Source organism: Melozone crissalis, unplaced genomic scaffold, assembly GCF_028551555.1.
Source record: "Melozone crissalis strain CALT ecotype California unplaced genomic scaffold, PUWL_Pcris_2 ptg000081l_1, whole genome shotgun sequence".
In the NCBI taxonomy this organism is placed as follows: Eukaryota; Metazoa; Chordata; class Aves; order Passeriformes; family Passerellidae; genus Melozone; species Melozone crissalis.
The window spans coordinates 7,084,559-7,100,439 of record NW_026535858.1 but is presented as its reverse complement, the minus strand read 5'-3'; the positions used below and the strand labels follow the sequence as shown (position 1 = coordinate 7,100,439).

At 46.1% G+C, this 15,881-nt stretch overlaps 1 protein-coding gene across 1 annotated transcript in view; it reads left to right on the top strand.

Moving 5' to 3' along the window:
- The window catches only part of CAPN13 (calpain 13), a 47,279-nt gene that overhangs the window by 15,945 nt on the left and 15,453 nt on the right, over positions 1-15,881 (top strand). Inside the window, exons 4-11 of the mRNA XM_054290510.1 lie at positions 625-758; positions 2,627-2,801; positions 4,317-4,388; positions 6,068-6,153; positions 7,463-7,537; positions 9,291-9,460; positions 11,381-11,526; positions 14,301-14,461. Of these exons, the coding sequence (XP_054146485.1) occupies positions 625-758; positions 2,627-2,801; positions 4,317-4,388; positions 6,068-6,153; positions 7,463-7,537; positions 9,291-9,460; positions 11,381-11,526; positions 14,301-14,461 (1,019 nt within the window). The remainder of the gene's footprint in view (positions 1-624; positions 759-2,626; positions 2,802-4,316; positions 4,389-6,067; positions 6,154-7,462; positions 7,538-9,290; positions 9,461-11,380; positions 11,527-14,300; positions 14,462-15,881) is intronic.

Sequence of the window (15,881 nt, the reverse complement as noted above, 5' to 3'; positions counted from 1 at the left end):
CCCTTGAAAAGTTTCATCAGCTGGAGAAACACCTGCTCTGTCCACATGCTGGAGAGACTGCCTGTGTCCTTCTCATCCATCAAGGAGATGGATAACACCTCAAAACAGTCTTTAGTCACTATACTGTCTCCATCCATGACAGCGTGTCTGAGTCTTAATTGAAACACAGAGGAAAGAAAATTTAGAGGCTGGATCTTGACAAAGCCTCTCTGGCCAAGAGCTGCACTGTAGGGGAAAAAGCCAAGTGTGGCTGAGGAGTGAGGCTCATGGAATCCACCTATCCACCTGCTGATCATTCTTTATCTCCTTGAGCTATTGCCCAAGAATATTTGCATACTCCTCATGTTGAATCTCTCCTCCCACTGATTGCAGGACCAGCTACACTCCCCAAGGACTTTCCCTGCCACTGGGAAATCCAGCCAGCTGGTGGCTTGTTTAACAATGGGAACCATTAGCCTGAGGAGTTCAGGAGAGAACTTGCACATACCCATGTTGCTTTAAATTAATTCCTGTGCTAGTTCAGGAAGATTTTTCTTTCCATGGGCGTTAGTGCTTAAAAGAGGCTCGTTATTTTATTTTCTTCCTCTCTTTTTAAAATACATTTTTTATTTTATTTATTTCCAGTTCTGGCAGTATGGAGAATGGGTGGATGTAGTGATAGATGACCGACTGCCATTCCTGAATGGAAGATACCTGTCTGTACACCCCCGAACTTCAAATGAATTCTGGCCATCCTTGCTGGAAAAAGCATATGCCAAGTAAATACACCTGGTCTGTTCTTCCACCCAGTGCTGAATGCTTTCTGGGGGTGGTTTCACCCTCTGCCTTGTGCAAAGCATACAGGAAGGAGCTCAGGCTGACAGATGCCTCTGTGGTGCTGTGCTTGTGTTGGCTGCAGCAAACATTGGGCCAACACAAACTGGAGATGTTGGCCTTGGGTTAGACTTAACTCTACCCAGCCCTAAAGGCAGCCAGCCCTGAATCTACCCCTAAATCTGGGATGTTAATGCCTTAGAAGCAAAATGAGCAGGGCAATGGTGACACAAAAGAGCCTGGAGTGTCCTCCTGCTTTCAGGGAAACTCCTTTGTCTCTGTTTTCCTTTCTGTGTTGTCCTCTGTTTGGGTCTGCAGAGTGCAAGCACGGGTTACTGTGTTTACAGACACCAATCAGAGATCATGTGAGTATTTGGAGCAGGCAATGAGAGGAAGCAGGACTGAAGAACAGGCCCAGGCACAACACACACACTCCTGGGACTCCTGATCAGCTCTCACTGCTCAGAGAGCACTGACTCTAAGCTGAGCTCCCCAGAGTATGCAGGGTAAATAATGTCTAATAAAGAGATAACAATTTTTTAAAATCCTCTGGAGAGAGAAGGGAATCAGATTGTGGTCCCTTAGCATTTGCCCATTTCTCATTATTAAAAATGCTGAAGAAAAAGTCCTGTGTTAGGGGTGGTATGAAGGGCTGGAACTTGGTACCTGAGGCTGGTGTAGCATTTGCACTGCAGTGAAGAGGCAATGAGGAAAAGAGATAATAATTTTGGCAGATTTGGTCAGGAATAAGCAAATGTTAAAGCAGCATGACAGCAGCTCAGGAAGGGGATGCATTTTGCCCTGAGATATCTCAGAAAAGTTGACTCAGGATTCAGTATCAATTTGCTGCATAAGATTTTAATTACAATGCATACCAAACCTCTATTAAATTAAAGTTGCAAGCAATGCTGTTTATGAGATTCCCATTGGAGAAGTTATTCCCCAACACCCAAGACAAATTCTTTTCATCAGTGTAGGACAAGGACAACTCTTCAAAATACAATTAGCTGCAGACTTCATTTGATTACATTCATTAAATACAGTGTGTATGGAGGGGTTTAACAGCATGCTCTACCTGCTCTAAGTACAGCATGTTCCAGCTTATTTGCTGTCTCAATAAAAACCACACGATAAAAACAACAAGGACTGTGCTGGCAATATTAAATTATTATCCTATTATTGTGCTCTAGCAGAGTGAACTGGGAACAGTGCTGAGAGCTCATTTCTGCCTTGCCCTGGAAGCATGGGTAAATACCTTCACCTCTCTTCTCCTTTTTCTCATTTGCAAAAGGAATACTGGCCATTTTTGTGGAGAGCCCTGTATAAGCAGGATGTAGAAACTAACAGTTCAGCTCCATTTGACCTGAAACATCCATTTGAACTAGTCAGCCTTGGCTCCCTTCCTGTTCAGAGAAAAGAAACTGCATGCTTCAAGATGAGATGCAGCTCATCTCCCAGAAATGCCTGTGTTGGCCTGAGATGCACCTTATTATTATTTTGCACTGACTGTGAATGGCTCTGGACAGCTGCCTCAGATGGGGATGAAGGCACAGAAACAGCTCCCCCTTTGTCTCCTTCCTTCCTTCCACAGGACATGTGTTGTGCCTGGCCAAGTATTTCAGTCACGTTTCCCTTTGTTACCTGGCCACAGTGTCTGCCCAACCCAGCTCCCCTGTGCTCACCACCTCAATGCACACCTCCATTTTTAAAGCAAGCACTGTGTATTGTTTATGAAAACAATGTAAGGACTAATTAACTTCTCTCTCTTTTTTCCCCTTTATTTTTTTAATCTATTTAAATTTTTTTCCCATAGGCTGCAGGGCTCCTACCAGAACCTGAACGGAGGCTACCTCTCAGATGCTTTAGTAGACCTCACAGGTGGAGTCCAGGTGCAGTTTTCATTGAAGGAGCCACCTTCTGATCTGGAGGAGATCCTGAGAGCAGCTGACAGGTCTCGGTGTCTCATGGGCTGCAGCACCTCGGGCCAGGTGAGTCACAGGGCTGGTCACACTCACTCTCTGGGTTCACTGGCTTTGCACAAAGGCTGCTCTTGGCAGGGGAGAAGGAAACCCATCAGACTCTGTAAAATAGTTACAGTTTATGGATGCCCCAAGGGATCCTGGCAGCAGAAAGCAGATAAGATTATTTGGTAAGGACTGTAAAGGCATTTGGGCAGAGGTGGATGGATCGCTCTGTCCCAGAGGGGACTGTAGCCTCTCTCCTGGCTAATTCCACTGCAGTACAGTGGTGTCCTCTTCCAGCAGGATTGATTTTGGTCTCCTAACTTTGTGATCAGCTCTGGCAAGGCCAAGACACACCTCTCTCTCTTCTGTGAAAGGATGCAATGTGACCATGTTCACAGGGGTCTTGGGATGAGGGAAGAGATGAGGATCTGACTCCATGTTTTAGAAGGCTTGATTTATTATTTTATTATATATATTATATTAAAACTATACCAAAAGAATAGAAGAAAGGATTTCATCAGAAGGCTAGCAAAGAATAGGAAAAAAAAAAGAATAACAAAGGCTTGTGTCTTGGACAGAGAGTCAGAGCCCACTGACTGTGATTGGTCATTAATTAGAAACAATCACATGAGACCAATCACTGATGCACCTGTTGCATTCCACAGCAGCAGATAATCAATGTTTACATTTTGTTCCTGAGGCCTCTCAGCTTCTCAGGAGGAAAAATCCTAAAGAAAGGATTTTTCATAAAAGATGTCTGCAATAGATGCAATTCTCTCATTGTGGCTTGCAGCCTTACTGGTATTGATGCTGGGCAGTTGCAAAGTGTGACGGTGTTCACAGGGGTCTCAGGTTGAGGGAAGAGATGAGGATCTGACTCCATGTTTCAGAAGGCTGATTTATTATTTTGTTATATATATTACATTAAAACTATACTAAAAGAATAGAAGAAAGTATTTCATCAGAAGGCTAGCTAAGAATAGAATAGGAAGGAATGGTAACAAAGGCTTGTGGCTTGGACTCTCTGTCCGAGCCAGCTGGGCTGTGATTGGCCATTAATTATAAACATCTAAGATGAGCTAATCAAAGATCTACCTGTTGCATTGCATTCCACAGCAGCAGATAATCATTGTCTACATTTTGTTCCTGAGGCCTCTCAGCTTCTCAGGAGGAAAAATCCCAAAGAAAGGATTTTTCATAAAAGATGCCTGTGACAGCAAAGGGCTTTGTGATATTCAGCAAGTACCTTTGATAAAAGGCTTCCCCTGCAGCATGTGACATGTGGCAGTGAAGTGTGTGACACTGCTTTTGGGGTGCCTGCCTCCTCAGGACAGGAGGCTTGGCTGCTGCAAGCAAGCCAAGGACTGTTCTCTCAGCTCAGATGGAGTGGGAACAGCCCCATTCCTGGAGGAACATATCTGAGGAGCTGCTGTGGTCAGACCCCAGGCTTTGTTTAGTGCCAATGACACTCGTGGGAGCTGGTGGCTGTGTCTGTGTGGTGTGGCAGGAGTTAAAAGCTGTGCTTTCTCCCCTCTGCAGTCAAGCAGGAACATAGAGCTGAGGAATGGGATTGTGCAGGGCCATGCCTACACCGTCACAGGAGCTGTGAAGGTAAGGTCAGGGACTTGTTCCTGCCTGCAGATCTTGTACTGATGATCCACCACAGGGCAGTGGTGCTGCTGGTCCAGTCAGAGTGAGGTGAATTAGCTCCACACTCAGGGGGGATTGCTGAAAGTTCAAATTCCAAGAGATGGAAGGACTCTGGCACAACAAAAAGAGGGAGGATATCCAAATCCATGTTGTTTTCTAATGGAAAATGCAACTGAAATTGACTTTTCTTGTGGGACACTTCAGCAGTGTGTCCCAAACACAATACAATACCAGTGTGTCAAATCCAACATTTCTGGAGATTTTTTGTTCCATGCTGACTCTTTAAAAATGTGCTTTTGTGTTTCAAATGCATGCAGAAGCACTGGCTGAAATTGTGGGATTTGTCATCTGATGCAAATCTACATTTGTTCAGCTCAATCACAAGCTGCCAAAAATCACTGTGTGAGGAGTAAATCGCTGGTTCAAGAACAGCGTTTCTCCATCTTTTAAAGCTGTTGTACTCATGCAGAACTGCTCCTGGCTGAATATTAATATTGATGATCTGAGAACCAATTTATCACATGGATCAAAAGAAATTAAGGATTTTTTACAGCCAGAAGTCAGAACATGGCTTAGCCCAGTAAGCTGTAGTGCACACAGGGAGAGTTAACAGTGAGGAGAGAAACCAAACAATAGCTATGCTGTCAAGCAAGATAGCTACAAAACCTCTGAATCTTGGAACCTAAAGTACCTTGGAAAGGGGATGCTGCTTTCCCTAAGCTGCTTTCTCCCTTATCCCCACTCTCTCTGTTGGTTTTCTCATGCAATGGCATGCTCGGTGCTATCATCATGCTGGTTTTTGGAGGCAAGGGGCTACAAAATGGAAAGATGGGGGTTGCCAAGCTCCAGAGAAGGCCCCAGATGTCTCTTTGCAGGGCAGAAGGGTGCCCAATTCTGCTGGAAGAGAAGCAGGCTGTTCTGGTGTGTGAGAGAGGAGAAACAGTCTTTGCCCCACTTAATCAAGTGCCAAGACATCCAAGGGGCTGTCCTGAGGGGCAATAATTAGAGGCTGAGCCTTTGCCTGGGAAGAGACTGCCATGGTATTGTTTCCAACACTGCCTGTGTGCCTAAGGAGAGCCAGAAAACAAAGGTTTGCTTCTCCTTTCCACTTCCACCATTTTGGCTTCGCTCACTGGCAAAAGTTAATTGCTTCTGACTTAAATCAGTGGCAGCAAAAGGAGGAGAGCCCCAGAACCCCCAGCTGCTGCAAACCACAGCCCCACAGATTGTGTTTGTATTCCATTCTCTGTGCTGACTGTTGGCTTTCACTCCAGGCAGTCTGGTGACCTCATTCCTCAAAGTCTCTGCCTTTGCTGACTCACAGCGTCAGATGTGCAGAATTAGGCACTGGAATTTCCCAAGGCTGTTGAATTCATGCAGTGTGACAGGAATGCTGCTGCTTCTCCCTGTGTCAGCTATTCACTGTCCTCAGGAAAGCAAAATGGTTTTCCTGAGAGGTTTTCTCTCACACATCCTTCCTTTGCAGTGCAGCAGAAGGCACTGATTTTTCACTGCTGGGAAAATGAGATCAGAGGTTAAATCTGGTCTCTCAGGTGTAGAGGAAGTTCCATTTTATTACCCTTCTCTTCAGTGAATTGTGAAAAGTTGTGGCTGAGTTTGTTTTTCTTTCCTCTTTACAGGTCCCCTACAAGAATGGCTGGAAACATATCATCAGAATCTGGAATCCATGGGGCCATGGGGAGTGGAAGGGGCCCTGGAGTGATAAGTAGGGTCTTAAAGCTTTAATATAATAGTGAATCAATCTTTTATAAGAACCTCTGCCCTGCACCCATTTTAACAAAACAGATATTTCCAAATCAGTTAATTATGAGCATTATTTCCATCTGCATAGCAACTGCCTGCAGAAATCCAACCCAGGGGAAACTAATGCAGCCCTGCCAGGCTCAGGTGTCCCTTCTTGTCTGTGTGCATGCATTTTACCCAGTGCATGATTCTACAGAAATCATGGGTGGAAGAGCCCTTATTTCCTGGAGTAAGCTCTGACCATGTCCTTGGATGGCTGCTTCTGTTGAATCCTCCTGCAGAAATCACACATCCACCTTCCTCCTCTTTCTTCTGCTCCCGTGGGGCTGACTCTGGGAAGAGGATGGTCAGATGAGTCCCTGGAGCAGGGCAGCACTGAACACAGAGGGACAGAAAGGGTGCTTGGTTATTCCAGAGGCAAAGTGCCAGGGAGTGGCTTGAACTAATCTTTTGGATCCTTCATGCAGCTTTGGGGCTGCAAGGACCACTTTGCTGCCTGTGTGGATAATCCAACATCTCTTTCCCAAAGAAAATAATTATACAGACTGCAACATTATTTTGTAAACAAATAGGTCTTAGTTTTCTTTTTGGAATTGCATCAGTGTTTCCATGATTAGAGAAATGTTTTGTGCCACTTTTAGGTTTTTTAATAGCGTCCCACCCCTCCCTGTTGCTAGGACCACACACAAGCACTCTGCTGAGAAAAGTCAGGCTGGAGTGTTGCATCTGGAAGGGTTGGTGGGTTGTGTGGACCTGTTTGAGGCTGGGATAACATCTCTCTGCTCAGGCAGCATCCTCCCATCCTTTTGGAAGGGTGCACTACAATCCTAAAGTGTAATTGAAATGTCAGCAGCACGTTCACAGGTGAGCTGCACAGATCAATAAATTATTGATTCACGTGCTGTTTATTTATCTTAAACTCTGCAGAAAGTACAATTATCACTTAATTATAAACATGCTGCTTGGAAACAGCACATCTGACTGGGTAATGTGCTCCCTGCGTGTCAGTGGAATATCAGTGCTTCAGAGTGCTGTGGCTTGGGGCCTCTCCAGCCTGGGGACAGGTGACCAGGACAGAGGGGAGGATTCCCCACCCCAGGCTGGGCAGCTCAGGCACAGCAAAGACACAGAGTTCCATTTGTTGGTCTTGTTTCCAATGCACAGTTTGTTCACTCCTCCTGATCCCTCATGGCCTGACAGGCTGCTTGGAGGAATAGGCCAAAGATGAAAAGCTGTGCCTCACATCTTGTTGATTTGTTCTTTTTTTGCAGCTCTCCTCAGTGGGACCGTGTTGAGCCTAAATACAGAGAAGCCCTCCTCAGAAATAAGGATGATGGAGAATTCTGGTATTTCCCTATTGATCCTTTATCTGCTGGGTTTTCTATTTGCCGTCATTATGGAAAAAGTAATTTCGGCAGTTCTCTCTTCTTGGTGGTGGCCCAAGGCACCCTGTGTTGGCTGTGTGTAAACAACAATTTGGAGATTGTCCTGACCCTGTGGTGTCAGAGGAAACAAGACCTGAAAAAATGGAGTTGGCCAAGATTAAGTGACAGGCTGATGAAATAAAAAAAACCAAAAAGAAAAGTGAGAGAAGTAAAAATCCAGCCCTCTGAGACCTGGTCATTTTGTCACACCACCTCTCCTCATAAAGTGTGTGGTTTGAACCTTGGACTGACGGATGCTTGGAGGGGACAGCTGGCTAAGCAGGTCACTGAGCTTGCGCACTCGACTGCCCTGCAGGTGCTGCTTGTGGTTTTTCACTGCCTCTGATTGCTCCCAGATACAGCTCAGCCATGCATGGGCTGTCCCTTGGAAAAACTGGTTATTCAGAAAGTGCACACATGCCCTGGGGGCTCTGAGGAAAGCAGGGGGTCTGAAACACACAGGTGAGGCTTGAGTGAGGCATGGGACAGAGCACTGTGGATCTACAAGGGACAGTGGCAGAGGTGTGCTGGAGATGGCAGGGGTCCAGCAAGGTACCCCTGAACGTGCCCTGTGGTTTACCCTGGGGCATTTGGGGCAGTCAGGGCAGCCCAGAATGCACTGAGAGCTGAGCTCTCCTGCAAGGTAGCAGCCAGCAGAGCTGCAGGTGCCTGCAGGGCTCTCAGCAATCTCCCTTTTTACACACATGGGGTCAATGTGGATACCTAACTGGTGTCTGCACAGAACCACAGAGGGTGGAAGCAGGGTCATCCCAGAGCACGTGGCACAGGACTGTGATTGGATGGTTGTGGAATACTCCAGTAAGGGAGACTCCACACCCTCTCTGGCCAACATGTTCTGTCACAGACATCTTTTATGAAAAATCCTTTCCTTAGGATTTTTCCTCCTGAGAAGCTGAGAGGCCTCAGGAACAAAATGTAGACAATGATTATCTGCTGCTGTGGAATGCAACAGGTGGATCTGGGATTGGTCTCATGTGATTGTTTCTAATTAGTGGCCAATCACAGTCAGCTGGCTCAGACAGAGAGCCGAGCCACAAACCTTTGTTATCATTCCTTTCTATTCTATTCTTAGCTGGCCTTCTGATGAAATCCATTCTTCTATTCTTTTAGTATAGTTTTAATATAATATATATCATAAAATAATAAATCAGCCTTCTGAAACAAGGAGTCAGATCCTCGTCTCTTCCCTCATCCTAGGACCCCTCTGAACACGGTCACAATGTTCCAGTGTGTGGTCATTTACACAGTAAAGAAATTCTTCCTCATATTCAGGTGGAACTCCCTGTACATCAATTTCTGCCCATTCCCTCTTGTCCTCTTGCTTGGCATCACCAAGCAGAGCCTGGTCCAACCTCTGACACTCTCCCTTCAGATACTGACATTGGTGAGGTTCCCTCTCAAGGCTGAACAAGCCCAGCTCCCTCAGCCTTTCCACAGAAGGAAGAAGATCCAGTCCCTTGATCACCTTTGTAGCCTTCACTGGACCTGCTCCAGCAGCTCCACATCTCTCTTGTACTGAGGAGCCCAGAACTGGGCACAGCTCTCCAGATGTGCCTCACCAGGGCTGAGCAGACGGCCAGGATTCCCTCCTTTAGCTCTTGCCAATGTTCTTCTGTCTTGAACTGAATGGTGACATTTCCCTCCTTCTCTGCAGGATGTGCTGTAAGGACTTCCAGGAGCAATTTTCATGGCTGTACATATGTAACAACACCCCAACATTCCTGGACTTTGGAGATGAGCACGGCAGAGCAGCGTGGTCTCTGACCACCTACAGCAGCCTGTGGAGCCCGGGCCTTCCCTCCAGGAGGAGCCGCTATTCCCGGGGTAAGGGATGCTCACTGCACTCACCTGGTGGTGTTCTCCTCCTCATTGATGTGAAAATTCACTCTGAGCACCGGATCGCACAAGTATTGATCGCCAGGTGTTAATGGCTGCCTTTTCCCATTACAGCACTTATCAGCTAAACAAGCAGAAACAAAGCAACAGCAGCGCTGGCTGCTGAGTTAAAACGGGAGACCTGTGATTTAGGAACCTTTAAGTCAAAATGAGCTTATATATCTTCTTTCAGCCAGTTGAAGTAGGTGTTACTGGGCACCTCATCAGAAAGTCTGGTCTGGCAAATACGCTGTTGATTTTACAGAGCAAAAAGTGCTCTGAAATGGAATGGATATGGAATGTCACAGACACATTTCATGAACAATCCTTTCCTTAGGATTTTTTCTCCTGAGAAGCTGAGAAGCCTCAGGAACAAAATGTAAACAATGATTATCTGCTGCTGTGGAATGCAACAGTGGCATCTGTGATTGGTCTCATGTGGTTGTTTCTAATTAATGGCCAATCACAGCCCAGCTGTCTCGGACTCCATCAGTCACAAGATTTTATTATTCATTCCTTTTCTATTCCTTTCAAGCCTTCTGATGAAATCCTTTCTTCTATTCTTCTAGTATAGTTTTAATATAATATATATACCATAAAATAATAAATCAGCCTTCTATAACATGGACTCAGATTCTCGTCTCTTCCCTTGTGGGAGCCCTGTGCAAACCACCACAATGGAATGAAAAAAATGTGCTAAAAGCTCTATTTTTTAAGGTAAAAAGATCTTTTTGGGCTGATAAGACCAGTGGTTTACTGCCTGTGCAAGAACTCTTCTGGCATTGTAAGCTCCAATCAATAGCAGTATATTTTTACATTTTTATCTTATCTCACTCTTTTTTTTTTTACAGCTGCATCAGTGTTTGGGCTTTGTGTTTTTAATCTAGGATGGTAGTATCTGATCAGTGAAGAGACTTCTTTTTTTCTCAAATGACAATCCTTGACTTAGCAGCAACCAGGTTTTGGCTTACAGATTTCAGGCTCCTGCTCCCAACCTGATCCCCAGGTCTCAAGATGTGATAACAAAGCAATGCCTGTGCTGCTGCACACTCACTGGGACTGAGCAAGGAGCTGCAGGGGCTTCTTGTAGGCAAGGGGCTACAAAATGATGGAAAGATGGGGGTTGCCAAGCTCCAGAGAAGGCCCTGAACTGAGAGTTTGCAGGCAGAACCATTTTCTTTGGAGCTGTGTTTCCCAACAGCCCTCAAGTCCCTGTCTAGGTACAATCATTCAAATTTGCAACTTTCAAGGCCACCCAGCACAGGAATCTGGCTTAAATTCTACTCTGCTGCCATCTCAGTCCTTTTTTTACCACTTAGGGCAGTTCATTGCTCTTCTTTTGTAACCAGGAATGCTTCCTGTTAACCAAAGCCTTGGCCAAGAAGTGGCTGTTTCCCTCTGGGGCTCGACATTCTGTCTGTCCATCACAAACACTGGCAGCAGGGAAGAAGAGGGTAGCTTTGCACCATTTTATCCTTTTCTATGTGTTTATCACCTCAAAGCCACAGTCCTGTTCAGCTCAGCCTCTGGGTCAGGTGCCTGATTAAGAGGCACTTTCCTGCTTTTCTGCTGCTGGGAGAGTGTGCCACGCTGCCATGGAGGTGGGGCAGATGTAGGGGGGTTGAGAAATCCACACGACTTCAGTGACTTTGCCAGAGATTTCTAAAATGATGAATGTGTAATTAGTTTGCCTCCAGATGCCTCAGCTTCTAGTGCTAGTGTGGAGACTGCAGGGCTCTGTTGTAATGAGAGGATCTTGGAGCAGTGACTGCCTGCTCCTCTGGGTCAACACAAGGAAGATTTTACACAACAGGCTGCTGCTGGAACGTCCCTGAGCCTACTGCTAACCTATTAACACTTTCTCAGCAGGCGCAGCTTCTACAAACCCTCAGTATTTTTTCAAAGTGCTAGATCACTACCCAAAAACCCGTAATGTAGCCATTTCACTTATGCAAAAACCCGCTGAGCACGTGCAGGATGAAAGAAACCTGGGGATTGGCTTTTTCATCACCACGGTAAGCACAGTCAGATATCATGTGGGCACTGCTGTTCTCTGTGTGGTTTGTTTTACCTGTGTGTGGGAATGCAAGACTGAATTGCCTTTTGGCCTGTTAAAAACTCAGTATGTGGTGTGAATTTCTGGGTGCCTCCTATTGTAGAAAACTCAGAGTAAAAGCAGAGTTAAGCTGGCTTAGTTTCTTTTACTCATGTCTTAAGGAAAAGGTGGCACTTTTAGTTCTGTAGCATCCCAGAACAGCCCTGGGAAGCTGAGGGAGTGCCTGGGTTAGGAGATGTGTCAGGGCAATATCCTCTGTAGCAGCAGCACTGGTGGCATGCCATGCTGGCTGAGCACAGGGCATGACAGCCAGCACTGCAGGTATGGCAGGGAAGCAGATTGTCTCTTGTTCCCCAAAGTGGGCCTTTCTCACTCATCCTCCTGTTTTCCATCTGAAAAGCGGTGTAGAAACATTTACAAAACACATGAGAGCCTTTGCTCTAGACCAGTGTAGAGGAAATCCACTCAGACCCCTGGGACCTCCACTACAATTTCTCTGGGCTTTTTTCTTGGTGCCTGTCCTAGGAGGTGCCTTTTCAGGCTCCTTTCAAGCCTTTTTGATGTCCTCAGAGCATTACCAGCCTTACTGAAAGCACAGTTGCTAGAGTGGATGGATGCTAACCCTTCCCAAAGTATTTTTCTTGTTGGCTGATGACTGTGGGAGGCTATTGTTACAAAGCCTAAAAAGGCAGCAGGGATTGCTGTAACCCTAATTTCTCCTCATTCTCCTCATTACTGGAGAGGTGTGCCCTAGTCCCAGACTTTAAATAATTGATGCCATAAGTTTAACAGCTCCTCATAAAGGAAGAGCATGGCTTTGTAGCTCATAAAAAAAAAGTGTGTCTGAGAAATAAAAGATGTCATTAAAAGGGCATCCCTCCAGCAAGTGGAGCTCACTATCCCTGTGGGAGGACATCCTCTGTCCTGTGCAGGTATCAAGCCTGCAGCACTCCATTGGGCCAGCTGTGCTGCTCAGAAAGAGCTGCTGCTCCTGGTGAAAGGGGAATTGCTCCTTCCAGCATGCCCAAAAGTCACCAGACACGGAGGTCTCTGTGTGCTCTTGCACAATGCACGTCCACCTTGGTTAGTTACCCATTTTAACAGGCGTGACCTTCACTGGGAGGTGATGATAGAGGTCTTGGTTCCCTCAAAAAAGGGATTGTTTAATCAGGAGGCAGACTAGGAGATGGGTTTTCTCTATTCTTGCTTTACATTTAACATTTTTTCTTCCCCTCCAGTTGATGCTCAGATGTGTTTTCCCTCTCTTGGTATGAGATGGATCAAGGATGGGTGAACCTCAGTGAGTTTGTCAAGTCTAGATGACATGGCCTCTGTGGGCTGCCAGCCCATGGCTCACCTCAGGCTGCCTTTGGGCTCAGGTCACTTGGGGTGCTGGCCTTATGAGTGAGGCCTGACATATGACACTGATTGGTCATGTAAAAACATGTAAAAGTAAAAACAATTCACATGAAACAATCACCTGTTGGATAAACAATCTCCAGCCACATTCCAAAGCAGCACAACACAGGAGAAGCAAATGAGATAATATTGTTTTCCTTTTCCTCTGAGGCTTCCCGGCTTCCCAGGAGAAAATCCTGGGCAAAGGGATTTTTCCAGAGAATGTGAATGCCACACATCCGCTGTTCGGTACCTTTTGAGATGCATCAAATTGTTGCTGTGAAGTAAAAGGAGCATTATCCCCTGGCAGGATGAGAGGAGAATGCAGTGCAGGCAAGGATGCAAAGCAGAATGGACGTATCTGATAGCTCTAGGAAGCCTTTGATTAAATATAGACGTGGAACACTAATACATGGCTGTGAGGGAAGTTTAATGTGGTGTGATAGAGCTGAGAAATGTATAGAGGCTGATTCTTATCTCACACCAGTTTTGATTCCATTGAGATATTAATCTGCTTCTGCTTTTTACCAGAAGGAATGTGGAATAAGGCTCAAAAGCAGGGGGAAAAAAGTATTACAGCATTTATTTCTTTGCAGCACTGCCCATTTCTATCTGCTCAAGATGTGACCCATAATACTTGGCAGTCTGTGTACCTCCCAGCCCTCTGTAACACTAGTCATCCTCTTTTTTTTTTTCCTTCCAAAATAGCAGTTTTATGTTATTGTCTCCCAAAGGCATGGCTCATAAATAACTCTGCCACGCTGTATAACCATTCTAAATGGAATTTATACACGCTGATATATTTTGGGGAATATGTTAAGGAAGGGTTTTTTATTATGCTATCTTTACATGTCATCATAGTAATAGCTGTTGCATTATATTTGTTTCATCTCAGCAAAAAAATACTGGAATAACAGATGAAAGATCAGAATACTCAGTTTTCTTGTGACACTTGCTCATTTGGATTGGGATTCTTGAGGCATTCATGCTTAGAGGCCTCTCTGACCGCTTTGAGTCACAGATCTCAGGGAATTTTTAGTAATAGCATTCATGCTTGATTCCTTTGTGAACTCTGCTTAATGTTAATTGAAGTTCTCTTCAAATCTCCTTAAGTTCATTTTGGCTTCTGTTTCTTTCACTTTCTCCACCTTTGACCAGCTCTGATGTGTCCTTGAGAAAAGCCTGTCCCCTGGCTGGGCTTTCCAGGCCACGGGGGAGGTTGGGGTGTGATGGATGCAGATTCAGAGAGGTGTGGGGATGGCAGGCTGTGTGAGTGTGCTGCCTGATTTACTCTGGTCCCTAACAAGAAGATAGCCAGCTGTATTTTTGTTTCAGGAGAACTCCAGAGTTCTGAAGCAAACCTTTCTCCAGGCTCGAGATGTGACCAGCTGCCTGACCCTGAGCCCAGGAACCTACGCCGTGGTTCCTGCTGCAGCAGAGGACCAGGAATTCCAATTTCTCCTAAGGATTTTCATAAAGAATCAGGACTACCATGAGTAAGATGATGCACACTCCTTAAAGGCCCCAGAGCCACAGAGTGCCAGGAATTAACTCTTTGCTGTCGGGATAACTGATGTGGCAATTTGCTTTTGGTGTGTCCCTGGAGGGTGGGGAAGGCACAGAGGAGGGTAAAGGTGAGTGGGATCAGGTGTGCACTCAGCTGCACAAGGGTGTCATTGTAGAGCAGGGCAGGAGCTCATCTGCAGCCACCAAGGGTCCCAGCTTTGGCACAGAGAGCAATAATTGTGAGATGTGTCCTCTACCCCTGATTGTGGGGACATTTCTCTTTGCTGAAAGGAGGATGGGGAGTTTCTTTTCCCTAATTCTTAGCAGCTGTTCAATATTTTATTGCATTTAGATGGATCAGGTCCCATTCTGCTCAGATTGGGACCTGGAGATGCCAGGAGCAGTGAAAGGCCTTGATCCTTTCACTCAGCCACCTCACAGATAGGCAGGGCTCCCTGTGGGCATGACAGCAGCCTTGAAGATAGTGGAAAAATCATGTCTGAGTTCATGCAAAGGCAGCTATTACCACACACACACTCACATTGCCAGTGAATGTGGTATTGTTTATATTTGGGTGTGGTTTACTCCAGGTGAGCAAGCTCTGAGTCCAGGCATTCAGCCTCCCCAAATGTCCTGCAAGCATCACTGTGCAGTGCCTTCCCCTCAGCAAGATTTAGAGTGGATGTGATTGCAGCTCTGACTCACTGGCCCATATCTCAATAATGAGATTGCTTTCCAGGCTTTGGCCCCTCCCTGGCAAAAACAGCCCAGAACAAAGTGAGGCAGCTCCTGAGTTATGGGAGCAAACACAAAGAGTGTGTTCTGTGGGCTGGACTGCCTTCAGCAGAGTGAGTCATGTGTGAGACAGCTCAGCCCTGGCAGTGAGCTTTCCAGGAGAGCCTCTGACCCTCACAGACCTTCTGAGCTCAGCCAGGTGTGGAGATGACCTTCCAGTGGCTCTTTGCAGCACTTACCTATACAGGTGTTATAAAAATAGAACCTGGCTTGTCTAATTTCTCTACTGAAAGCAAAACTCAAGCACTGAATGTGATGTCTTAGCAATGGTGACCCTGGCCCAGTTTCAGCCAGGCTGCAGACATTTAGATGTTGCCTTTTAATAGCCCAGATGCTGTTTTTATTCCTGACTCTTAAGCTGAGCAAAGAGAAAGGAGGTGAAAATTTTCAGCAGCTCAAGGCAGGGCAGCCCTGTGTTCTGTGTGGTGAGGTCAGTCCTGGCATGTTCAGAGTGACACAAAATACCTTTCTATGCTGGAAACTCAGCCCTGTCTGCACAGAGAGACCCAGGAGTGGTGCAGCAGCCTTGTCTGAGCTGGGCCAGGATGGGCCATGGGTGCTGAGCATCCTGTGGGGCTGTGGGCTGGGTGAGGGCTGATGGTGGTGCCTGCCTTC